This window comes from Mus musculus, chromosome 4 (assembly GCF_000001635.26).
Source record: "Mus musculus strain C57BL/6J chromosome 4, GRCm38.p6 C57BL/6J".
In the NCBI taxonomy this organism is placed as follows: Eukaryota; Metazoa; Chordata; class Mammalia; order Rodentia; family Muridae; genus Mus; species Mus musculus.
In genome coordinates this window covers 155809508-155833644 of record NC_000070.6, presented here as the reverse complement: position 1 = coordinate 155833644, position 24137 = coordinate 155809508, and the positions used below count along the sequence as shown (strand labels likewise).

Below are 24137 nucleotides of genomic sequence, written 5' to 3'. Positions count from 1 at the left end.
CAGGGATACTCTTCCCCAAGCTAGACTCTAAAAACAGCATCTTCTGTAGTAAGATGTCAACACTGAACCTAGCAAAACACACCATCCAGGCAACCTTCCTGATTAATGCTCCCACCCACACGGCTGAGGAGCCAAGCAGAAGCTGGGACATCTGGGAACACTGGCGACCCACCCCAATACCCTGTCCCTGTGGCAAGACGAGTCCATCCCAGCCAACAGGGCAACTTAAATGGCTCATCAACTACAGAGGACCACGTGCCATCTCTTGAGACATCTGAGCTTCCCTTTTCTGCTTCCCTCCTGAGTCCTCACAGATCATCTCTTACTCCATAATCAGCACTCCCCTTAACCCAGGTACCCCTCAGCTCCAGGACACCAGGACACCCAGTATTCACATTGATGTCCACCTTCCTGGAGCTGTTCAGTGGTCCCAGAGCACACATCTCTAAATGAGGCAGATTAGTCAGGCTGGAGGTCAAGGACAATTAGGCACACTTGGGCCCTGGGTTCCTATGACAGAGTCTTTTTTTACCCGAAGAGATCTCACACCAAGCCAAAGAAACTCTAGGTCGGCCTAGAATAATTGAGTCCTTCCAATATTTATTATAGTGGGTCAGAAGCAGCAAGAGAGCCAGAGGGACAGGAACCCAGATTATTTGTTCTTCAGGTAGATCTTCGGGGTCTGCCAGTTCTCAGGGGCTTCCTTCAGGCCTGCCTTAAGCCAGATGCGCTTCAAGTCTTTCTCAAATTTGATCTGCAAGGGCAGAGGAGACAACCAACTTATTATAACGAGCAAAGCCTCTTTTAACCACTGTCAGTCTAGGTCCAAGGGAGTGCCCATATTCACCTGCTTCTTCTTCAAACGTCCTTCCCGGACCTTGCGACGTAGAAACCGGGTCCTTTTGACCAGTTTACGGTACTTGTGGTGGTTCATCTTTCGCCTTCGGATCTTCAGCACGTTTTTGCACTGCACTGGAGTGGCATCCCAGGCTTCCCTGACTCCCTGCTGGGCTTCCTCCTCCCCCTGCCTAGGTGGACATTCGTAGAACTGGGAGGGAGCCAGAGTCACTGGGACCTCGACATTCCGTCTGGGCAATAAGTATTGAGCAGTCAGCCAGCTCTCTAGAGGACTGATGGCCATCTTCCTGGGGACCAGGAACTCCTCAAGCTCTGACTGGGTCCTCTTACCAGGGAGGGAGGCAGCCCGACTTGGGCTTGCAGGCTGCAAACTGTAAAGGGGTCGAAAAGCATAGCTGCCAATCACCCCGGAGCCAGGGCAGGAACGACTGAAACCTGGGGAAACAACACAGTTGCTACTAGTGCCATCACAGCAGATCAGAACACCACTACTACCCAGGCTAGGGCAACATGTAGACCCAAATGGTAAGGCCTGCCCCTTATCCTTCCGTCTGGAGTTGTGATGTGCTCCTACATACTACATGCAAGCTCGCAGGAAAAGGTTTGTGCCCAGGCTCTTATTCCCAGTAGCGACAGGAGACTACTGAAGGCGAGCTGGGCCGCGATGATTCCCATCCCCAAGTCAGGTGTGGATTCCGCGTCCAGGGGCGTCTTACCTGCCCAGGGAACAACAGTCCTGGCCAGCCGTGAAGTCAGGCGCGCCAGGAACATGGTGAGCAGTTGGTCCGGCGGCAGCGCTCAAAGCTAGAACACAGGAACCAGCTGAGGTCACGCAGCGGCGACGGGCAGTGCTCTCGGCCGCAGGCCTCGCATATCCCATCACCCTGGGTCCCCCTGACCCGCGATAAGGAGACATCTTCAAAAGTCGCTCTGAGCGCAAATCCTGTCCCTACTTCTCTCCACCAGCGTGGTCGCTGTAAGCCGCCCACCCACGGTTCCCGCTCAGGCAGCGAAACCCACAGCGCAGGACGATATCGACGCTCGCACGCACCAAACAGACGCAGGCCAAGCGAGCTCCGCCGCCGCTCATCATCTGAGCCCCGCAACAGGCCCACCGAATCCCGGAAGTTAGGACCGATCAGGTCGCCTCTGACCTCGACCACTTCCGGTCCCTGGTCCTACGCAGCGCCCTCTGGTGCCCGGCTCTGCGCTAACTCGATCCTTGCGTGCCCGAAGGCGATCGCTTCCGGTTGGAGGGGACGCTTCCCCTGCCGCTGTTGTCCAGCAGCAACAACGTTCCGGGTAAAAAGTGCCCACACCCGACACCCACCACAATCCCGGAGAGTGCTCTCTGCGTGCACGCGGACTTTACAGTATATATATATATATTTTTTTCCTTTCGTCTCTCCCAAGCCGGTTAGCCTCCGGGTACCGCCATGGACCGTAGGACTGCGGAAGTGACAAGTGGCGCTCCTCCTGTTAGGGCGGCAGGTCGTTTAATAGTCCTGTGGGATAGGCTGGCTGCAGAATGGGGCGCTCTGCTTCTTGAGGCCTCAGAAACTCCGCCCTGTTCCTGCTCCGCGGTCCTACCCTGCCGCTAATCTCAAGTGAAAAAAGTCCTAATTTCTTTAGTGTGCCCTGAGGAAAAAAAAATTTTTTTTAAAGATTTATTTATTTTTTATTATATATAAGTACACTGTAGCTGTCTTCAGACACTCCAGAAGAGGGAGTCAGATCTCATTACGGATGGTTGTGAGCCACCATGTGGTTGCTGGGATTTGAACTTCGGACCTTCGGAAGAGCAGTCGGGTGCTCTTACCCACTGAGCCATCTCACCAGCCCCCTGAGGAAAAATTTAAATATCCTCACACACACGTTAATTTTTATCCCAAAACTTAAAAGCAGCTTCTTCAGAATACGGCTGCTGCTTTCCTTGGCAAGAGCCTAGCAATCCACTGCACCTCAGTGTGGACCAGAAAGTCCTGCTGGCTCCGATGGACAGGGGTGCAAGACTAGGGTTCTCCTTCATTTGAGAAACTACGTATGCCTCGCATGAGGGATTTCTGTGGATTCTTAACACAAAGTGGCCAAATATCTCATTCTCAGGCATTAACCTAGCTAAAGTTACATAAACCAATAAGAGGGCAGAAATTGCAGGCTGTCGTCCCAGCTGTGTAACTGAGGTCACAAAGTGATGTTGCGTGTACCCTACCTTCGAGAGGGGATGCTGGAGATATTTGTCTTTTCTAATGATGTTTCGAGAGGGGAGGCACAATGTGCACCTGCATATGCCACAGCACACATGGAGTCATTTCTCTTCTTCCACATTTAAGGAAGTGAATTCCAGGGATCTCATTCAAGTTGTCGGGTTTATGTGGCAAGCACTTAACCACTGCGCTAGCCCAAACAGGAAGGTTTATGCATTTTAGTCTGTCTTTAGTTCAGACTCTCACCCTGGGTTTAGCCACAAAAGGCAAATGGAGTCTCTAGATTCCAGCCCTCACCTTGGTGCTCCCAGTCCTCAACATGGCCAGCTTTTATTTGATGTGTTTCTCCTTGGATTGCATAACTAAAGGTTCAAGGAGATGAATAAAAGTAAATAAATCCATCAGAGAAATGGTCATGTTCACAACAACCCGTATCGGGACAGGTCTTTGTAGAGTCAGGGACAATAAGAGAAAGGGCAAGTGGAAACAAGTTTTGGAAAGAGACCAAGCAAAGCATCCTCCTTACACAATCCCGGGAACTAGCAAGTTTCTAGTCTTCCAGGAGGTGAGTAAAGCCAACCTTGTTAAGATCCCTATACTTTCCTGGGTGGTGGTGGCCCACGCCTTTAATCCCAGCACTTGGGAAACAGAGTCAGATGGATCTCTTTTGAGTTGCAAGGCCAGCCTGGTCTACAGATTGAATTCTAGGACAGCCAGGGCTACACAGAGAAACCCTGTCTCAAAAAACCAAAAGACCCCCTGTATCTCAAACAGGCTCCAGGCCAAAACAGAACATGCCCAACCAGGGCAGGGTAGCTGCTTGGCCATGGTGGCAATAAAACACAGACACATAGCCATGACACCATGACATTGTATTGCTACTGTAAACTAACCTTGCCAAGGCAGATCTGGAATTGCAAAGGTTAATCCTTCATAAAAACCTAAGAAAAAAAGCACTGCTGGGGCTGAAGAGATGGCTTGGTGGTTAAGAGTACTTCCTATTCTTCCGTGGGATTTTCGTTTGTTCCCAATCAGAAAGAACCCGAAAGAAAGAAAGAAAGAAAGAAAGAAAGAAAGAAAGAAAGAAAGAAAGAAAGAAAGAAAGAAAGAAAGGAAGGAAGGAAGGAAGGAAGGAAGGAAGGAAGGAAGGAAGGAAGGAAGGAAGGAAGGAAGGAAGGAAGGAAGGAAGGAAGAAAGAAAGAAAGAAAGAAAGAAAGAAAGAAAGAAAGATCACTCACTGGTAGAAGATTTGGGGGGAGAGTCTGTGTAAATTGTTTTCTTTAGAGTATAAAGATGAATTTAAAAGTGTGAATGGCCAGAGGTGGCCCCACCCTGGGGCCTGCCTGTTACAGCCTAGGTTGAGGAACCCTAGAATTGAGCCACAGAAGCCAAATGCTGACTGGTTTGTGCCAGTCAGGGTAGCTGCTTAACTTAAGCCTGATGCTTAACTTAAACTTGAGCCTGCGCGTCCGTCTCATCCTAACGCTAGCACAGCTGTGAAGCTTGTTGAACACCGACCATTTCTTTTTTTTTTTTTTAAAGATTTATTTATTACATATAAGTACACTGTAGCTGTCCTCAGACACACCAGAAGTGGGTATCAGATCTCATTTCGGAGGGTTGTGAGCCACCATGTGGTTGCTGGGATTTGAACTCAAGACCTTTAGAAGAGCAGTCAATGCTCTTAACCTCTGAGCCATCTCGCCAGCCCCCCATCCATTTCATTTTAAATTTTTTATTGTTTTTTAAAATTAATAGGTCTATTCATTGTAATGTATGTACACCAAGTTCATAGCTGGTGTCAATGAACTTGGCGTACATACATACAATGAATATGGCCTGAAAAGGGCATTGGATCCTCTGGAACAAGAGTTGTGAGCCATACAGTGTGGTTGTGAGCCTTACAGCATGGGTGCTAGGAACTAAACTTAGATCCTCTGGAAGAGAGAGCAAGCCTTCTCTCCAGCCATTATTTTACATTATAACGTTTTTCTGTTTTTTGTTTTTCCCACCATACCTAGCTTACGTACGCAGTGCTGGGGATGAAGCCCAGGGCTTTGTACTAGTTAAGCAAGCTTGCACCTATAGCTGAATTTTTTTTTTCTTTTTTGGTTTTTTTGAGACAGGGTTTCTCTGTTTAGTCCTGGCTGTCCTAGAACTCACTTTGTAGACCAGGCTGGTCTCAAACTCAGAAATCTGCCTGCCTCTGCCTCCCTAGTGCTGGGATTAAAAGCGTGTGCCACTACTGCCCGGCTATAGTTGAAAATTTAATAAAGCCATTGTACCTGACATAAACTCAGAGTGCTGGCATACCTAGACTTTGAAGTATTCTTTTATAAATAATCAGTGATTGTTATCTGAGATTTATGGAGTTGCTTTTCCTATAGAAGATTCAAAACCTTTGCGTGACTTCAGTAGCAAGACATTTCTGGCAAATCCTGGCTGATAACTGCTTAGGTAATGCGCTCCTTCAGACAACTCCCAGATCAGATCAAAGGATCTGGTATTGACTTGTTAAAGATCCCTTCTGTGTAACAATCAGAAAACCACTTCTGCAGAGGCTGTTCCAGGGTTCAGTCCACAGAGGCTGACCACCCTGCTCCTTTAAGGCTTCATTACATACTTTTCTTTTCTCTCTTTAATTGTCCCATGTTAAACAATTTACCAGCATCTGGTGCCCAGTGTGTGGGGTTTGAAGAAATGAGGGGACCAGAATACTCCAGGACTAGAGGTAAAGGACACTCACAGGTAAGCAAGACTCCAGGATTTGGTAGAAACATGGGGGAACTTCCCGTCTCAGGAGTGGCGCCATGTCCAATGGCTAAAATGCTTGTTAAAAGGAAATGGAGAGGGCTGGAGAGATGGCACAGTAGTTAAAGAGCACCGACTGCTCTTCCGAAGGTACAGAGTTCAAATCCCAGCAACCACACAGTGACACACAACCATCCATAATGAGATCAGACACCCTCTTCTGGTGCATCTGAAGACAGCTACAGTGTACTTAGACATAATAATAAATAAATCTTTAAAAAAAAAAAAGGAAATGGAGAAAAGTGAAAGAAAAAAGGCTCACGGAGCTTTCAGTACTAATCTAGTGACATTGCTATTGCTTTTAGGCAGCTCACGTTCAATTAAAATTGACGGTGTTGAAACAAGTGTTGAGAGGTTTGAGGTGAGATCATCAAAGAGGAGAAGCTATGCCTAAAGATTTGGTCTTTGTATAAATTAATTTCCAATGCTTTGGAGCCGCTGCAGAGTGAAGAGTCAGAGAAGGTTCTATTAGATGTGGAACAGGGAAAGGAGGATATTTTGGCCAGGAATTGTCAGTCAGCAGAGAAGAATGTTGTCTAGAGGAAGATAAAGATGTTTCAGGGCAGGAGAGATGGCTCAGCTGTTAAGATCAGTGTCTGCTCTTCCAGGAGTTCTGAGTTCTATTGTACACTGGACTCTGATGCCCTGCCTAACCGTGGCATGCAGGTGTACATGCACATGGAACACTCTTATTACATCAAAACAAAGCATTGTCTAGGAGGAAGACACATGAAGATGGTCCAAAAGCTAGAGATGAATCTCCTCCTTTGTTACACAAACACAGACTTAGAAAAGGGAAAAATTGAAACTGCACAATTGCAAAAATTACAGATGCAGGTAGAAAGGCTCCAGAGACTAGAATTAAAGAAGGAAAATGGATCTTCCTGGTAGAATTTTTTAATCAGGGACCTATAGAGGCTCCTTATGAAGTGAGGAATAGTTTCCTAAGGTCATAAAGACACCTCCTCAGGTGTCTCCAGTCAGTATGCAGCAAATGCTTACAAATAGCCAATATCCTCAGGGTTATGTTCAGGTTAGTTGGAAACGTACAGAAATAACAGATCTGAGGTGATTTAAGGAAGCATCAGTGGCATGTGGAAGGCATTCATCCTGTGTAAGAGATTTGTAACAAAGATGGGAAGGAAGGAGGGAGGGAGGGGAGGGGAGGGAGGGGGAAGGGAGGGCAGCTGGACCTCAAGGTTCTCTGTGAGCTGCTTGTCCAGCCCTTTCTGCCCAGAGCCCACCATCGCAGAGCATAGAGTTCCAAGTTATGACAGGAGAGTCTCCACTGCTGCAGCATGACTTACTAACACAGCTAGACCAAAACTTAAAATTTTCTTGTTTGATTTTTGTTTAAATTTTTCTTTCATAGAAGGAATAACTAAAAACTCACTATCAGTGATCCCTTAGAAGGAAAACAAACACTATAGAAAGAATCAAAACCAGGGCATAGTACTAATCCTACACTTACATGTCCACAGGTATTCGTCATTCATTACATGATGGCTGTCTAATTACAACTTAATGGAATGTTTAATTTTCATAGTAAATAAACTGAAAGCAAAACTTGTAATTTTGAACTATGTAATCTTATCTTTTTATATACTAAGGATTTGTCTGAGTTCTTTGGGTTGTTTTTTGGAAACTCTTGGTTAAATTCTATAGAAATGTAACACCTGGAATAGAACAGTCTATCACCTTATTTAATAACATGGCTGTTAAGATGATAGCTCATAGAAATAATCTTTTACTGATAAAAAGCCTACACTGGGGCTGGAGAGATGGCTCAGAGGTTAAGAGCACTGACTGATCTTCCAAAGGTCCTGAGTTCAATTCCCAGCAACCACATGGTGGCTCACAACCATCTGTAATGGGGAGCCGATGCCCTCTTCTGGTGTGTCTGAAGACAGCCACTCACATACATGGAAAAAAACCTACAATGATCTTTTACAAAGATTTCTTCAAAGCCTAGGTGCACCATCACTCAGGGTTAGTTAGAGAGTTTATGCCAGGTTACAATGGCTCTATTAAATTTCCCACTACATTCAACTAAGCTACATTCCTCACCCACACTTTTTATGTATTTGAGACATCTATGTACTAGGCTGGAACTCACTATAGAGACCAGGTTGGCCTCGAACTGCCTTAGTCTCCCGAGTGCTGGAATTAAAGGCTTGTCTCCCTCACAGCAATTCTTTTTTTAAAATTTAATAGTTAAGGGAAATACTGTAACATAAAACATACTGCTTGTGTCATGTTTTTTTTTTCTTTTTACTATTTTCTATGTTCTCAAAGTTACTAGAGTACTATACACAATGAAGAAAAAGCTATAGACTTCCCCCTGCATCAAATAAAAGTGACCAGTGAACCATGGGGCTCTTGATGCAAAGTCTATGGACAAAACACCTGATGGCCTCTGCACCCCATGCTACACGGATCCCCTTAGAGCAGTGGTTCATAACCTTCTTAAAGCTGTGACCCTTTAACACATAAAATTATGTTCATTGCTACTTCATAAAAAACTTTGCTAGTTATGAGCTATAACTTAAATATCTGTTTCCCGAAGATCTTCTGCGACCCTTATGAAAATGTCTTTCAACCAAAAAGTTAAAAACTACTGCCTTAGAGGGAAGGGAAGGTTATCATACCACCCTAAGACAGGAGCCACCAGGACAAACTGTTTTCTCTCACCAGGGCCCACAAATGATACGTACTGGTCTCAGTGGCTCGCATGACCTGGAACCACTGCAGCTGAGTTGACTCACCTCTTACCTTTGTGTAGGGACAGGGAACCATAAAGTTGGTCTGAGCAGGATCTGACGAGCCCAAGCATTGTTGCTCAGACAAATTATACGCAGGCGACACGTATGCCTTGGCTACTGAGGCTGCAGTGGGGTAGGGGGTGGGCCTATACTTGTCTCTAGATGCTGGTCTAAGGAAGTGACCAACCCCTGGCAAGAGCCAGTCCCTTCCGACAGGAAATATCCATTCAAAGAATAAGCTTACTCAACTCATCTATGCTACTGTCCACGGGGTTCAGGTAATAGTTCTGAATCTAGGAACCCTAGTCTTGGCTACCCCGGTGTCTAAACACAACTGTGAATTATAATAATAAAGCCAATAAAAATAGTAAAGGGTTGGAGCCCTTTAGCTGCACATTGATAACTTATCTTCCTTCCTTTCATCTCTAAGGACAGATGGTTTCAGGATGGCACAGAGCTCAGTACAAAATCTAACACTTTAATGAGAACAGGGAGCAAGGACCAGGGCATATACAGCTCCTACAGCCCCTGGCATATAGCTAAACTGGCAGTGCACAGTTGCACACAAATATCCCACCAGGCCTGGGTCCCACAGCCAAATCCCAGGCATACACTCAAAGAAACAACCAGAATGACAGCCCACAAAGTCTTACATAACAAGTGTCCTGAGAATTGTTTATTCAACCACGTAAAATTTCTCTCCAGCTGGTGGCCTGCACTCAGCATTGCACAGATAAAAATATACGGACTTTGAACACAGACCTAAATACCTTCACATTTTAAAAATCTCAATTTTCTATACAAGTGTTAAGCTAACAGAATCAAAATTCTGAGTTCTCGTATATAGCTTTTACTTGTATTAAACATGTTTATTTACAACGTGAATAGAGAACAAGGGGGCTATTAAGGCCATTTTCTCATTGTGAACCACTGCAAAATATGTACACAAGTACAACCTAATATAGGCAAAGATTTCAAAAATCATCTTTCTTGGCTTAACGTAATTGAGTATCAGTTTAGGAGTGAAGAGACAGCTTGTCAATAGCACCAAGCCACGCCAATGGGGACGTGTGCCTTTGCTGTTCCATCCAGCTACCTGAAGGTCTGCAGTTGAGGTGGACCATTAACCGGGACAGATGCACAGCACTCCCCAGGCCAGCCTGAAGGGCACCTTGCCCACTGTCTCATCAATCAAATTCACCTCAAGGTCCAATTAAAAACACTTTCGAAAAACATCATGCTACAAGGCCACTGACGCCAAGGTGTGCCCAACAGGGAGGGACCAAGGGCAGCCACCAGGGATCCTATCTCACCTCCGATGCCTGCTGTGTCCAGGGTGGTCCCTCTCATAGCGATGGCCTGTGCGCTCATATGACCTTGAGCGCTCACGTCTTTGATCTCTATAGTAATGACTTTTCTTCTTGTATTTTCCAGAATTGTCCGTCCGCTCTCGTGACCGGCTTCGGGAACGAGAGGAGCTCCGGCTACGAGACTTGTGTGGCTTCTGGGTGAGGTACTTGCAGTCCTTTGATTTCCGGGAGCCCCTCACTTCTGAGCCTTTGTAGGGAGCACCTCGGTGTACCTGCCTTGGAGGAGAGTCACTTCGGCTCCGAGAACGACTCTGTGACTTGGACCCACCTGAGGTAGAGCCACTATCACTTTTCCTGTAGAGAGGAAAACAATCTTGTGGCCAAAACTAGGGCCACCTGTACTAGCCAAGCCCTAACAAAGCAGAGGGGCAAGGATTTCCCCTGCCCTTTTATTTTTTTTTCAAGACAGGGTTTCTCTGTATAGCCCTGGCTGTCCTGGAACTCACTTTGTAAACCAGGCTGGCCTCGAACTAGAAATCCACCTGCCTCGGCCCCTCAAATGCTGGGATTAAAGGCGTGCGACACCACCGCCCAGCTAGGAGCCCCCCTTTTAAAGAAATATATAAACACACACACACACAGGGTTTATCTGTGTAGTCCTGGTCACCCTGGAATCCATTCTGTAAACCAGGCTGGCCTCAAACTCAGAAATCTGACTACTTCTTTTTCCTAAGTACTGGGACTAAATGTGTGTGCCACTACCACCAGACAGCAAAGACTCTTAAGCTCAAAGAATGAAGAACCAATCAGGCTAAGAGCCACCAACCCCCTGGGTGTGGTAGTGCACATCTTTAATCCAAACACATGGGAGATAAAGGGAGGTAGATCTCTGAGTTTGAGGCCAGTCTGCTCTACAGAATGAGTTCTGAGAACAGCCAGGACTAACTACAGAAAAGAAACCCTGTCTCAAAAAACAAAGGAAAGAACATAAAATTAAAAACCCAGGGCTAGGGGTGGAGAGATGGCTCAGCGGTTAAGAACACTGGCTGCTCTTCCTGAGGTCCTGAGTTCAGTTACCAGCAACCACATACTGGCTCATAACCATCTGTAATGGGATCTGATGCCCTCTTCTGGTGTGTCTGAAGACAGCTACAGTGTACTCATATACATAAATTAAAAAAACAAAACAAAACAAAACAAAAACCTTAAACAAAAAGGGTTATAGAGATAGCTCAGTGGCTAAAAGCAAGGACTGCTCTATCAAAGGACCCAGGTTCAATTCCCAGTGCATACATGGCAGCTCAAAACTATCTTGTAACGGAAATCTGACACCCTCACAGATGTACATACCAGTAAAACACCAATGCACATAAAATAAAAATAAATTATTAAACAGAGATAAAGGATTCAAGGCCAGGCTGGTCTACAGAGTGAGTTCCAGGAAACCCAGGGCTACACAGAGAAACCCTGTCTCTCAAAACAGTCAAACAAACAAACAAGAGCCAATGTTTCTACTATGCCAAGAGACATCTATGTCCTCTCCTAGTACCCTGAGAAAACACCAGGTTAGGCTCTTATGGGTCAATTCCAGACACAGACCTTCTCTTTGGAGAAGCGGACCGTGATGGGGACCTTGAGTAGCTCTGCTCACGACTCCTGCTTTGACTTCGACTCTCCTGCCCTTTCAGCAAGCTGCAAACAGGAAAAGAGTGGTTACAGACCCGCAGCATCTTCAGCTTCCAACGTCCTCCTAGGCAACAACAATAAGCACCTTACCCATTTACAGGGCTGTGGCCCTGGGCTTTCTTTGGGCCTTCCATTTTCCGTTTGGCGCTCTTTCCAGAGGGCGGGGAAGGCTTGCCTCCTTTACCTTCTTTTGGGGATTCTACCGAATCAAGTAATAAATTAAAGCCATAATCAGACATTTCTTCAATACAAAACACACTAGCAATGTAAGACAAGACCCTGGGACAAGAATCAATCAACATGAGAGACTCAGACAGGTATTCTGTTCAGACCAATTTTCCTCAGAGCCCAGTGAGTAAGTGTCATATTCTGTGTTCTAACAATATAATCCTGGCCTGTGAGATTAAAAACTTAATCAGTTGACAAGTCAACTTGGTAAATGTGATTTTAAAAAATGAAATAAACCAGCATTTTAGAATGGCTGTCCATATTAATATAAAGACAAAACCTTTAGGGCCTCCCTGACTTATTTTAAGAATTACCAATCTCTGACTGCTAGAGATTCGAGTAACAGCATACTACTGAGGTAAGCTTCAGGCTCAACCCCAAGAAAGTTGAAGCACATATCCCCAAACAAAAGTTAGAAGGTCACAAGCTGGGGCTGGCGAGATGGCTCAGCAGGTAGGAGCACTGACTGCTCTTCCAGAGGTCCTGAGTTCAATTCCCAGCAAACACATGGTGGCTCACAACCATACTAACAAGATCTGGCGCCCTCTTCTGGAGTGTCTGAGGACAGTACTTACATATAATAAATAAATAAATCTTAAAAAAAAAAAAAAAAAAAAGACGGTCACAAGCTGCTATCCCTTTGTGGGAAATAAACTCTGGACACTCACCCAGCTTGGGAGCAGGCGAGAACCCCGCAGCACTGTCCAGGCCTGGCGCAGTCCCTGGGAGCAGGCCCTTTGCTCGGGCCTTTGCTTCTTCAATGGCGTGCTTTCTCTTCTCCACTTCACTCTCCAGATGCGTCAAATCAACCTGAGAACCAGAATCACCCGTTCAGAACCAAGTGCTTCTAAACAAACACAAGTATAGAACAAACACAAAAACATACAGAGGAACCTTTTTCCGTGTATAAAGCTGCAAGATTTTAAAGCAAATTTCTTGAATTTCTTCTTCAGTTGCTCCAAACAAAAGAAACCAATGTGGACGATTGGGTAAAGGGATCTGGGAACACAAAATATTCTCATGTTACTTTCCTTAAAAACTTCAAGGCCTGGTGTAGTGGTGCAAACCTTATCATCTCGGCACTCAGAAAACAGAAGCAGGTGGGCCTTTCCGAGTCTGAGTACAGTCAGAGCTACATAATACAGACCTTTTCTCAAAAAAATACCACCACCACCACCACCACCACCAAAGCACTTCGAGGCCAATAAGATTCTTAGGGAAACACCTGAAAATGGCCCGCCAGTTACAAAGAATCTCTGCTGCAAATGAATCTAGTTTGATAAATATTAACATTTCCTACAGGCTGGGAAAATGTCTACAATCTAGACTAAAACCCAGGCAGCCACATACTTACCTCCAGTGTCCGGGCAGCAAGGTAGATACAGGCACAAGCAATGCTTTCAGGCTGGAACCGGACAAAGACATCTGTGCGAAGGCTGTCATTCATGTAGTTCCTGAAACCAAAACCAGGAAGACTGTAATGCCATGGGCAATTGTGCCACCATGTGTCATCAAAGGTGGTTGGTTGTTCCTAAGGGTTCTGCACTAGGACTGTGCTGGGTACTCTGGGAGTCCCCATAGGTGACAGGGGACATTCTGAATACAGGAAAGAAATAAATCACTGGGGGAAAAGCTGGCTGAATGTCAGACAATGTTGCTATGAACGAGAACCGACTTTAACTTTACTTTTCCTTCTCTATGACCTGCTATCATGCAAAGCACAATGCTTAGAAAGAAAATGCTACTTAGTAGTTAAATGTAGTTGATTAAAGAAATCTAAATGTTCAAAATCCATAGTGCAGAGAAACATGCAAACTCAAATGAGAAGGCCGAGCACGAAGCCTCCCAACTGTCAGACAAGCTGTCCTCTGTGTCCCTTTTCTTCAGGCAGCATTTGTCGCCCGGTCCTTCTCCAGACGGCTGAGCCACAGCTCCAGGGAGGGAGTCCATTGGGAAAGGAAAGGCCCTTGGGTGCAGTTCAGATGCATGGGCACATCATGCAGAGGAGGCCAACACCCAAGGGGATCCTCTTCTCAGGCTTATCAAAGAACGAAACTGTCCCATTGCAACAAGGAGTCTTAAAATGAACATTCACAAAAATCAGACAAAAGCAACAAAACACTAAAAGTGGCATCAAACTAAGTACACTTAAAAATGCTATAATACTTTAGATGATATGTAAGTACAAAACTTCACATTTTTAGAAAAGTTAAAGGTCATTTAAAATTGACTACATCTTTAATATTTTCTTTATATATTTAAAGTTTATAGGCTAAGGCCAAAGGGTATACTAGCTTTATCAACAATGCAAAAACAATTCATGAGAAAACACGTCATGAGGTTATACACTGCCCAACATATCCAATGGTACTGTGCATACCCTAATGTCAGGCTGTACCACATACGAGAGATGTAACTGCTCCCACCCAGCATCTCTGCCCGAAAACCTTAGAGAAGGTAACATTCAAACCCACTCTGACATTCTAAATAATACATTCTACAGATGCCTGTAAGAGGCAGCTGGCCTGGGAAGCAACACTTAGAAGGGAAGCCAAGAATAGTAGGGGCATCTACCCATCTCCCAGAAGCCATTCTGTAGCTGAACAGCTTAAACAATAGAAACACAACCATCAATAACTTTACGACTAGTAAGGAAATTTTAGTATTCAAATATATTAATTCATTAACTTTGTTCTTAAAAAAGTGGAATCCTTCAAAGGTATAGTTAAACTTAATGCTACATTTGATATAAATTACAGTATTTTAACTTAAAGATGCACACCTTTACTGGAGTGAGTCCCACTTAAGCTGCTGAAAAGAGCAACCTTAGGGCTTGGAAGAAATGATGATAGGATCCAGTACCAGCCTGAATTTCCACCATGCCAATTTTGTCACTTCAGTTTTTATATCTTTCTATACAATTTTTTTTAAAACAAAAAAGAAAGGTATTGCATCTTTATTGCACAGGTACAGCAGTTTTAAAAGAACAAAATTCAAGTCAAGACAGTTATCAATTCTAATCGATACAATTACCAAGCATGACACGATTAACAAGAAGCACAATCGTCAGAGAACCACAGCAGCAGTCGGCCATGACTATACTATCGGGTGCGCATACCACCAGTCTAGAGCCAGCCTTCGGTGGAGAGCCTGCACTGGATTGGCTGAAGACGGCCGCTGTCCCTGCACCAAAGCACTTGGACAGCAGAGGAGAAGTCTTAGTCACTTACCCTCAGAGGCTACCCTTTGATTGAAAGAGTACAGAAAAGAAAAGTCAAAACAGGTTCTCTATAAAGCATGTCATAGCACCAGACAATTCAGTCAGCAATATGACCCCACAGACTTAACTCTGGGGAAAATATACCCCAATACCAAATTTTTACTATAGGCTTCATTCTAGCACATGCCTGCTAAATCAACCCAGGACTGCAGCAAATCCCCGTCTCCCTTCCCCCAAGGGATACATCCCCTGGAAACAATACCACTGACTTTGTGGCTTAAGCTGCCACCTGCAACATTTTTATGCCCAGCTGACAAACCCCAGAGGGAAGCCCACTGACTACTCTTAGGGTGGGAGAGTTGGAAATACAGGGGCAGGGGTAGGCCACCTACCGTTAAGCCTGTCCCTGTCAATTTGGGGGAGGCTGATAGTAATTATAGGGCAGATCACCAGGCACTGGGACAACTCCAGCCCATAACCAAGTCATGGGATGATAACCCACTGCCCACGTGCCTCAAATAATTTATTCCTCAACTGCCCTTGCTGGTCTCATGAAACAAGGAAAATCAACTCACCATGCAGTCTGGACCAGGTGTTGATTACGCTCACATTCTAACACCTGAAGGTACATAACGATTATCTGGAAGATATGGGTCAGGCAGTTATTACCAAAAACTTCAGGAGCAAGGATTCAGAACTTGGTGTCCATGCAGCAAAAGAACTTCAAGCTATACCCCAGGGAGTTCCTGGTGACATCCGGCAGACAGCTCAACTTTTGTGATGTGCTCGCTACCTGCTTTTATAGTTGGGCAAAGTGCAACCAAGTGAAAACTAAGCCACACCCCATGGCATTGAAGGCCTTGTTCCCCACGTGGCTCATTTTCATTCTTGTTGACAACACCTTTTCCACCAATGAGATTAGCCTGCCCTATACCCCAGTAGTCAAGTTGTATAAAATATGAAAATAGCATTCAACAAATTAAGAAAAGCATGTAAAATATTTAGTGGACAATTTACAAGAATTTAATCACAGAAACTCAAATATGCAAGAAAAGATGGCAAGGCTACAGAAGTAATCATGAACGTTTGCTGGGGTTGCTCTGTTGAGGCAGGGTCTGGCTGGCCTAGAGTTCAAAATGGAGACCAGGTTGGCTTCAAACTCAGATCTACTTTCCTTTTGCCACCAAAGTACTAGGATTAAATATGTGTACCACCTCACCCAGCTATGCCTGAAGTTTTAAAGAAGTTTTTCGTTTAGCTAAACTAGATGAGACACCCATGAAATAGTACAATAAACTCACTTGGGCTCAGCATGTGCTTAGACTTTTTCGGTTTATTTTAAGATAAAAGAATTCAGAATTCTTCCTGTTCTACCACAGAACATATCAAAGCCATTACTAAAGTAAGAGTCAAGCGACTGGACTAAGTTCTTAGGGGCTCAGTCAAGTCAGTAAAGTGCCTGCCTCATATTAAAATTCCCAGAATCCATATTAAGATGCTGGATGTGGCAGCTCACACTTTTTTTGTTTTGATTTGGTTTTTTTAAGATATGATGTCTCTGTGTAACAGAGCCCTGGCTGGCCTAGACTTGCTTTGTAGACAAGGCTAGCCTCAAACTCACAGTGATCCACCTGCTTCTGCCTTCCAAGTGCTGGGATTAAAGTTGAGTATCACAAAACCTAGCAGTGACTCACTGTGGTTGTTTTTTAATTTATTGTTATTTTATGCGCATTGGTGTTTTGCCTGTGCTAATGTGAGGTTCCCTGGCATTGGAGTTGCAGACAGCTGTGAGCTGTCATGTGGGTGCTGGAAACTGAACCCCGATCCACTGAAAGAGCAGCCAGTCCTCTTCACAGCTGAGCCATCTCTCCAGCCCCAAGTGACTCACATTTTTAATCCCACAACTGGGGAAGTAGAGGGGCTCATTGGCCAGCCAGTCTAACCTAATTGGTGAGGTCCAGGCCAACGAGAGCAGCCGTCTCAGGAGCAAGTATCCCTGGAAGTTTTCCTCTGGACTCCAAAATGTACTTCCACACACATGCACTTAAAATTTTTACTGTTAAGAAAAATGTAGATGGAGCTAGAGATGACTCAATGGTTAAGAGCAAGTATCAGCAATTCCAGAGGTCCTGAGTTTTATTCCCAGCAACCACACCATAGCTCACAACCATGGGATACGATTCCCTATTCTGGTGGGCATGAAGAGTATCCATATACTTAAAATTTGTAAATAAATCTAAGGAAAAAGAAAAAGAAAGAGAAAAAGAAAGAGAAAAAGAAAGAGAAAAAGAGAAAGAAAGAAAGAAAGAAAGAAAGAAAGAAAGAAAGAAAGAAAGAAAGAAAGAAAGAAAGAAAGAAAGAAAGGGAAGGGAAAGGAAAAGAAAGAAAAAAGGAAGGAAGGAAGGAAGGAAAGAAGGAAGGAAGGAAGGAAGGAAGGAGAGAGACAAAAAAAGTAGGCTTAAAAACAATTGGTTTTTTTTTTTGTTTGTTTTTATCTTTTGGTTTTTCGAGACAGGGTTTTTTTTTGTTGTTGTTGTTGTTCTTTTGAGACAGGGTTTCTCTGTGTAGCCCTGGCTGTCCTGGCACTCACTCTGTAGACCAGGCTGGCCTCGAACTCAGAAATCCGCCTGCCTCTGCCTCCCGAGTGCTGGGATTAAAGGTGTGCGCCACCATGGCCCAGTGTTGCTCTGTTTTTAATCTATCTATCTAATCTATCTGAGACAGAGTTCCACTACCTAGCCTTGTTGGCCCTGGAACTCACCATGTAGTCCAGGCTGGCCTTGAACTCAGAAGAGCTTCCTGCCTCAACCTCCCAAGTGCTAGGATTAAACCACTCAAGGCTGAGCCCTGTATATTTTTGAGATGAGGTCTCATGTAGTGAAGGCTGGCTTCCTACTTGAAATGAAGCTGAAAACTTCCAAACCAGGCAAGAAAAATGTATGTTTATGAATTACACTTCAAATTTTACCACTGATTTTGAAAGCTGAAATCTAAAAGACACCATTTCAAACACTCTTATATTGCTAAAAATAACAATTATAAAAAGTTGATAAATAAAGGACTAATTTTAAGTTCTAGACATAAACAAGAAAACCAAGAGGGGGAACCGTTCAGTACGTTTCAAGGCCTTCACTCCTGCACACAGTAGAAGTCAGCTCAAGTGTGACTTGGGTGGCTGCAGGTGCCAGGCCAAACCCACCTTGTGAGGGTGCTTCACATGGACACAAAAGCCCAACTCCTTGAGAACCCGTCTCTCTGCCTTTATAATCTGGTTCTTTAGGTTAACATACTCTTGATCAAGCACCAGAGGCACGGGCTTCCTGCAGGGAAGGCAAAGAGTAATATGCTCTGTACCAGGGTTGATCAAAACCTTTTAGATTCCACAATTATTTCCAAGCGATACATACCACAGCACCAGAAAGCTACAAATGACATTTCCTGTAACAAAATTTTAGAAGTCCTCAAACCTACATACACTTATTACCCACCTGCCCCCCACCTTGACTTTACACATAAACAATATTCTAGCGTAACAACACACCTCCTGAATATGGTGGAGAGTCTGAGGATCTCTGCACAGTGCTATGACACTGTGTCAGAATTCAAGGCAAAAAGATCACCCTTTTCATGAGTTGTAAACTGCAGAACCAACACAGCACAATAAAGTCATCCCTTGGTACACACTGGTGCTGGGGTAATGACAATTTTCACCTAATACTAATACCCATGAATGTTTAAGCACCTTACGCAAAGTGGTGGACTATCCCCACAGCCTCTTCACACTTCACATCGTATTTGGATACTTTATACCTATTACACTGGAAATGTTGTTGAAGGGACAGTGACAAGGAAGTCTAATCATGTTCAACACAAAAACTATTCCACCTCATACTCTCCCAGTCTCTCACCCCGAACACTAATATTTTCAAGAGTTAGTTGAACTCTTGAATGAGAAACCTGCAGATAGACTACAAAAAGAGAGACATGGTCAAGTCTCAAAGGGTTTGTTAAGCTGGGCACGATAGTACAGTCCCCTAAGCCCAGCATTCTGGAGCCAGAGACAAGACCATCTGTATGAGTGAGACCAGCTTGGTCTACAGAAGGCTCAAAGACTGTTGAGGCTCATAGCCAAGACTGTTTCAGAATAAAGCAAACACCAAAGGGCTCCTGTGAAGGAGCAGAAAGTCTGGGACAAGGTCTAGGTGCACTGCTATACTATTAGGGATATTTGTTTTCTGGTTCTGTTGGTCCGTGTGGATGTTTTAGCTGGGGGCTGCTGTAGTCAGTTGTCTCCTTCTCCTTCTACAACGTGGGACTTCAGTATCAAATCCAGGCTCTCAGGCTTGCCAACAGGTTCCTTAACTAACTAAACCATTTAATCAACCCAGTGTGTTTGTTCTTTAAATTTTGTACAACATTTGTTTGGTATGTGGGTTGTGCCTATGGAGGTCAGAGGACAACTTGCTGGAGTCAATTCTCCTCCTACCATGTTGATCCCAAAACTAAATACAGGTTGTCAGGCTTGGTGACAAATGTGGTTCACACACGTAAGGAAGATTTAGATGGGATTGCTAAGAGGTTAAGACTGCTACACAGCTAGACCAGATATCAAAAAAGACAGCTGTCTAGGGGTATTTCTGTTACAAATGGTTTCTGGCAAGGAAAGGCCAGGAATATTGATCGACATATTACAATGACACTAGAACAAAGAATGGCCAGTTCAGACACTAACAGCGCTGAGGGTGAGAACCAGGGACCTGGTGCTCAGAGGTTCTCAGCAGAACCATGGAACAAACAGGACAATAGGGTGGTGAGCTGATGTGGTCATACAGGAATTGTTTCAGCAGGGCTAGGACAGCCAGCTATCCTGGTTATTGTACCCCCCTACCAACTGCCCCAAGACAGCATCTAGGGCACATGCGAACAATCTACTGTAAATTCACAGGTTGGTATTAACAATGACAGACATTAGGACAGCTCTGCAAAGGACTCACTTTTTCTCTCTCAGATGCCGAAGGCGATGGAATACATTGATGACATCCCTGATTCGTCTCGGAGCCTCTTCTATTTTGGAAGCCAGGTGAACACAAGCCATGGACACATGCTGAAATGTACATTGTGACACGGGTGTTTTTCCCCCCAACTTGAGAACCTTCCAAGGCATTAAAACTATTAGAAACAACCAGAAGATACAGAGACAGACAGGCCTCTAGGGAAAGAGCTGTGTAGACTTTGCAGGACAGAATTCAGCTAAGCACTGGGCAGAACAGGCCAGGTTTCATCCCAATTCATTTCTCCGAGAAAACAGAAAGAAGCCTACCTCCATGGAATGTTTCACGAAGGACTTAGTGTAAAAGAACCGCTGGAACAGCACCTGCCCTGTAGCCATGGCCACCTAGGGACAGAGAGGGTTCCATCACGTTTGAATGCAGGACTCACGCTTGTCCCGGCTACAATGTCTTGTGTGATTTCCCCCCAGGACAAATAGCCACGACAGTTTCCATTTCCCCCAAAGGGTTTGGGTCTCGCGAGGCTTTCTTGGGGGTAAAAGGGCTTCGGCTCCGGCGGAGGGGGAAGGGGAAGGGGAAGGGATGGCGGGTGCGGGTTATTTCAAGGCTGCGGAGCGCACAGGCTCGGACCTCGTCGCCTGGGTCCGGTGAGCTCCGGGCCGGGGGCCGGGACGACAACAAAGGCCCGGCCCTCGGCCCTCGGCCGGCGAACGGCCCCTGCAGAGCTCGCGGCCCGGCCCTTACCTGCGGCAGGCGGAGCAGGATGCCGGCTGCCTGGATGAGCTCGCAGCCCACGACGCGGAGTCCCGTCTCCGTATCGACGTCGAGGCCGCTCGACATGGACGGCGTGAAGCGGAGCTTGTCGTCGGGCAGCAGGCAGTTTTCCAAGGTGATGAGCACGCCCGAGTAGAGCCTGTCGCCGATCAGCACCCCCTGAGACCCCGGGGCCGCTCCCGCCGAGCCGGAAGAGCAGGCCGCCGACGCCGGAGCCATCAACCCCGCAGCCCCGGCCGCCGCCGCCGCCATTTTGTGCCGCCGACTCTTCTCGGGCCCTTCCCGTCAGGGCGGCTGCTCGAGACGATCGTGGCCGCCCCGCCCCGCCCCCTCCCATTGGCTGAACGTCACCGCTGTCTCGACGCCGTTGGCCGTACGACCAGTCCGTCAGTGTCGCGTCAGGCACCGACGCCGGAAGCACCCACGGGTGGGGCTGCTCGTTACCCACTTGGCTCCGCGGCCTGGCCCGAACCGGAACTCCTGCCTGGCAAAAGGGGTTCTAGAAGGGCGCCTTTCTTTGGGGGTTGGGACAGAACAACTTTTCTCCCACAGTCCCACGTGCACGACGTTACACCGCGACTTAGTTCGGAGTCTTTAGTTCTCAGCCCTCCCTTCCGTCCTCGGGCTCTGGAACAGCTGTGGGGTGGATCTGCCAGCATTAAAAGGGCAGATGTGCCTTTAATCCCAGCACTTAGGCAGGCGGATCTGTGTGGGTTCAAGGTCAGCCTTCTCTCTACAGCTAGAGTTCCAGGACAGCCATGGCTGAGAAACTTTGTCGCAAAAATAAATAAAATACTAAACAAAAAAGTGCAGATGAAGGGTCTGGAGAGATGGCTCAGCAGTTCAGAGAACTGACTGCTCTTGCAGAGGTCCTGAGTTCCAGCTACGACATCATGGCTTGCAGCCATCTATCTGTGATTGAATCTGATATCCTCTTCTCTCATTCAGGCACAAATGCAAACAGAGCACTCATATACACAATCTTTTCTTAAAGGGGACCCCCAATAATCTACTGCAGCAAATACAGGCCAAAAAAATGGCTTGGGGACCTTGAAGATCAAGGTGAAACGGCTTGTAGTAGACCCTACAGACAATATTAATATTCCTGACTCCAGTCCTGGCCTGCTTAGTTTCACCCAAAACAGTGCTGCTGCCACTACACAATAGATGTTTCCTGTCACTGCTCAGTTATCTCAAGCTTTTGATAAGATTTCAGCCAGGTTCGGTGAAACGGAAAATTGGGAGGACATGGGAGTTTAAGGAGATCCCTGTATAACTCTGATTCAGGTATGGTGAACAGCCAACAAGGTTGCCAAAAGTCAGTATTCCATAGTCCAGCTGTAGTGGGGTGATTGGATTCCACTCCTAAGCAGACCCCACAAAGATCTCATCAGTCCTCTCACTGTAATGGCCACGCTGCTACTGTCTGTCCGTCTGTCCCACCCCTAGGCTGCAGCTCTAAAGTAGGCACAATTGTCATTGCCTGGTCTGCCCATTCCCTAAGCTGAAACTGAACCAAGAATTAGAAAAGACTGTTGGCTCTAGTCACTCAACCCAGACTCTGGTTCTAGAGATGACTATTACATCCATCAGGAAGAGAAACCTATATTGGAGAGGGATGCTTGGTTACAACTCAACAGTGATTTGCAGTATCTTGTCTTTTTTGTGTGAAGTAGAAAACAAAGCTCAGTGATGGGGCCACATGGATGTGTATCTTCTCCAATATCAATAGCAAGTGGCTAATGAGTAATATATGTGCAACATTCTGGCAAAGTGTTAAGCATATTGTATGCAAGACACCAACCTAGTACAGTGACGTTTAGGCTGATGAAAAAGTCAAAAAAGCCTTGTAGGAATCCTCAGGAAAGAGAAGCCAAACTTAAGCTTGCCTGCAGTGGTGAGAGGACAGATCTTTAGGGACTGGGAACATTACGGAGTTGTAAGCTTCTGTAGTATGTGTGAAGCCTTGTGTTTAGTACCCTGAATCCCAGAAACTAGACATGGCCAGTACATACCTATAATCCCAGCACGTGAGAAGTAGAGGCAGGAAATCAGGAACTTAGAATCACTCTTGAGGTACGTGAAATTGTCAAAAGCAACACAAATTATAGGAGGGAAATTAGGACTTGATAAGTTATATATTGTGCTAGAAGTGTGCATTGAGTCTGAGGGAAGAGCTCAGAATGACTCGTAAGCAACTGATGGCCTAAGATGAGGAATGGTGTCACTATAATCCAGCATGGTTCCAACTGGAGGCAGAGACAGGCATTTATGGCTTCTGGAGCAAAGGGCTCAACAAAGTAGACGTGGGCCTTTCTTTTATAAATGTGACTGGCAATTAAGAATTTCCCCAAAGATAAAACATTTAATCATGAAGAAGAAACTAGTCCAGACAAAGAATGCTCTTAAAGGAAGCAAAACACTCCATCCAGCAGGTAAACTTTTTAAGATACAAGTAGCTAGGCATGGTGGCATATGCCTATAATCCCAACACTCAGGACGCAGAGGCAGGCTGAGTGCAAAAGTAGCCTGATCTGGATACTCTGTGTGTGTGTGTGTGTGTGTGTGTGTGTGTGTGTGTGTGTGTGTTTAAAGGTTAATAAACCTGGGCAGTGGTGGCGCACGCCTTTAATCCCAGCACTTGGGAGGCAGAGGCAGACGGATTTCTGAGTTCAAGGCCAGCCTGGTCTACAAAGTGAGTTCCAGGACAGCCAGGGCTACACAGAGAAACCCTGTCTCGAAAAACCAAAAAAAAAAAAAAAAAAAAAAAAAAAAGGTTAATACAATAACTTCAGGATGTTTCTGAAACTGACATGGTTTATTAGGTACCCTCCCCAAGCATGTCATGTAAGAACTATTAAGGGACTCTCAAACAAGCCAAGGTGCTTGGAAGAGATACTCTTGAACCCACGGGACTACCTGTAAGCTTGCAGTGCACTTCAGTTTTCAATCTGTGGTGTGCTTTTGGGTCATTTCTGCTCTCTTAAATAATCCTGATAAACTCACCAATTGGACCTAAGTAGTATCCTTACTTTGGTCAGTCAATGGTTCCCTCTCTGAGGTGAGTACCTTTTTGTTCACATCTCAGGAATACTGTCTTAGCTAGAAGAGAGAATAGAATAAGTCAAGGAAAAGGGTTATTGTCAGCGTCTGCTGGGTTTTGTTTCCAGGAAATGGCTTTGGTGAGAGTTACTAGGGTGAGATCAAATGTAGACCAATTATGGGAAGCAAGCAGTGGACACAAGAATGAAGGTAAGGGAGTACAAACTATA

General features: G+C 45.5%; 2 protein-coding genes across 10 annotated transcripts; both read right to left on the bottom strand.

Annotated features, from left to right (window-relative positions):
- Nucleotides 1-546: 546 nt before the first annotated feature.
- Aurkaip1 (aurora kinase A interacting protein 1) lies at nt 547-2376 on the bottom strand. 2 transcript variants are annotated; one of them, NM_025338.4, is made up of 4 exons: nt 1910-2376; nt 1575-1662; nt 848-1293; nt 547-754 (listed from the first exon to the last, which is right to left on the bottom strand). In NM_025338.4, exons 2-4 carry the CDS (start codon nt 1627-1629, stop codon nt 653-655), a joined length of 603 nt encoding a protein of 200 aa, NP_079614.1. In that variant the 5' UTR covers nt 1630-1662; nt 1910-2376; the 3' UTR covers nt 547-652. The 2 variants fall into 2 exon arrangements, with proteins under 2 accessions (NP_079614.1, XP_006539158.1); XM_006539095.3 differs by having other exon boundaries at nt 576-754; nt 1879-2340.
- A 6725-nt stretch (nt 2377-9101) lies between these two features.
- Ccnl2 (cyclin L2) lies at nt 9102-23426 on the bottom strand. 8 transcript variants are annotated; one of them, XR_001784166.2, is made up of 12 exons: nt 20836-23426; nt 20403-20477; nt 20077-20186; nt 18282-18402; nt 15658-15722; nt 14645-15106; nt 13217-13939; nt 12757-12861; nt 12531-12672; nt 11725-11833; nt 11548-11640; nt 9288-10302 (listed from the first exon to the last, which is right to left on the bottom strand). XR_001784166.2 is itself a non-coding variant. In XM_030253679.1 (12 exons), exons 7-12 carry the CDS (start codon nt 13307-13309, stop codon nt 9948-9950), a joined length of 897 nt encoding a protein of 298 aa, XP_030109539.1. In that variant the 5' UTR covers nt 13310-13939; nt 14645-15106; nt 15658-15722; nt 18282-18402; nt 20077-20186; nt 20403-20477; nt 20836-21138; the 3' UTR covers nt 9288-9947. The 8 variants fall into 8 exon arrangements, 4 of the variants coding, with proteins under 4 accessions (NP_997561.1, XP_030109539.1, XP_011248606.1 ...); XR_001784165.2 differs by having other exon boundaries at nt 15093-15106; XM_030253679.1 differs by having other exon boundaries at nt 20836-21138.
- Between the last annotated feature and the right edge of the window lie 711 nt (nt 23427-24137).

What these genes read in the sequence shown, in the direction of transcription:
- Aurkaip1 (NM_025338.4), bottom strand. Translation starts at nt 1,629, where the DNA reads ATGTTCCTGGCGCGCCTGACTTCACGGCTGGCCAGGACTGTTGTTCCC. An exon ending in GACTGTTGTTCCCTGGGCAG is followed by an intron (nt 1,294 to 1,574) that starts GTAAGACGCCCC and finishes TTGTTTCCCCAG; the next exon opens with GTTTCAGTCGTTCCTGCCCT. An exon ending in GACGTTTGAAGAAGAAGCAG is followed by an intron (nt 755 to 847) that starts GTGAATATGGGC and finishes CTGCCCTTGCAG; the next exon opens with ATCAAATTTGAGAAAGACTT.
- Ccnl2 (NM_207678.1), bottom strand. Translation starts at nt 21,117, where the DNA reads ATGGCGGCGGCGGCGGCCGGGGCTGCGGGGTTGATGGCTCCGGCGTCG. An exon ending in CGGCATCTGAGAGAGAAAAA is followed by an intron (nt 18,403 to 20,076) that starts GTGAGTCCTTTG and finishes CCTTCCCTGCAG; the next exon opens with GAAGCCCGTGCCTCTGGTGC. An exon ending in ATGTGAAGCACCCTCACAAG is followed by an intron (nt 15,723 to 18,281) that starts GTGGGTTTGGCC and finishes CATATCTTCCAG; the next exon opens with ATAATCGTTATGTACCTTCA.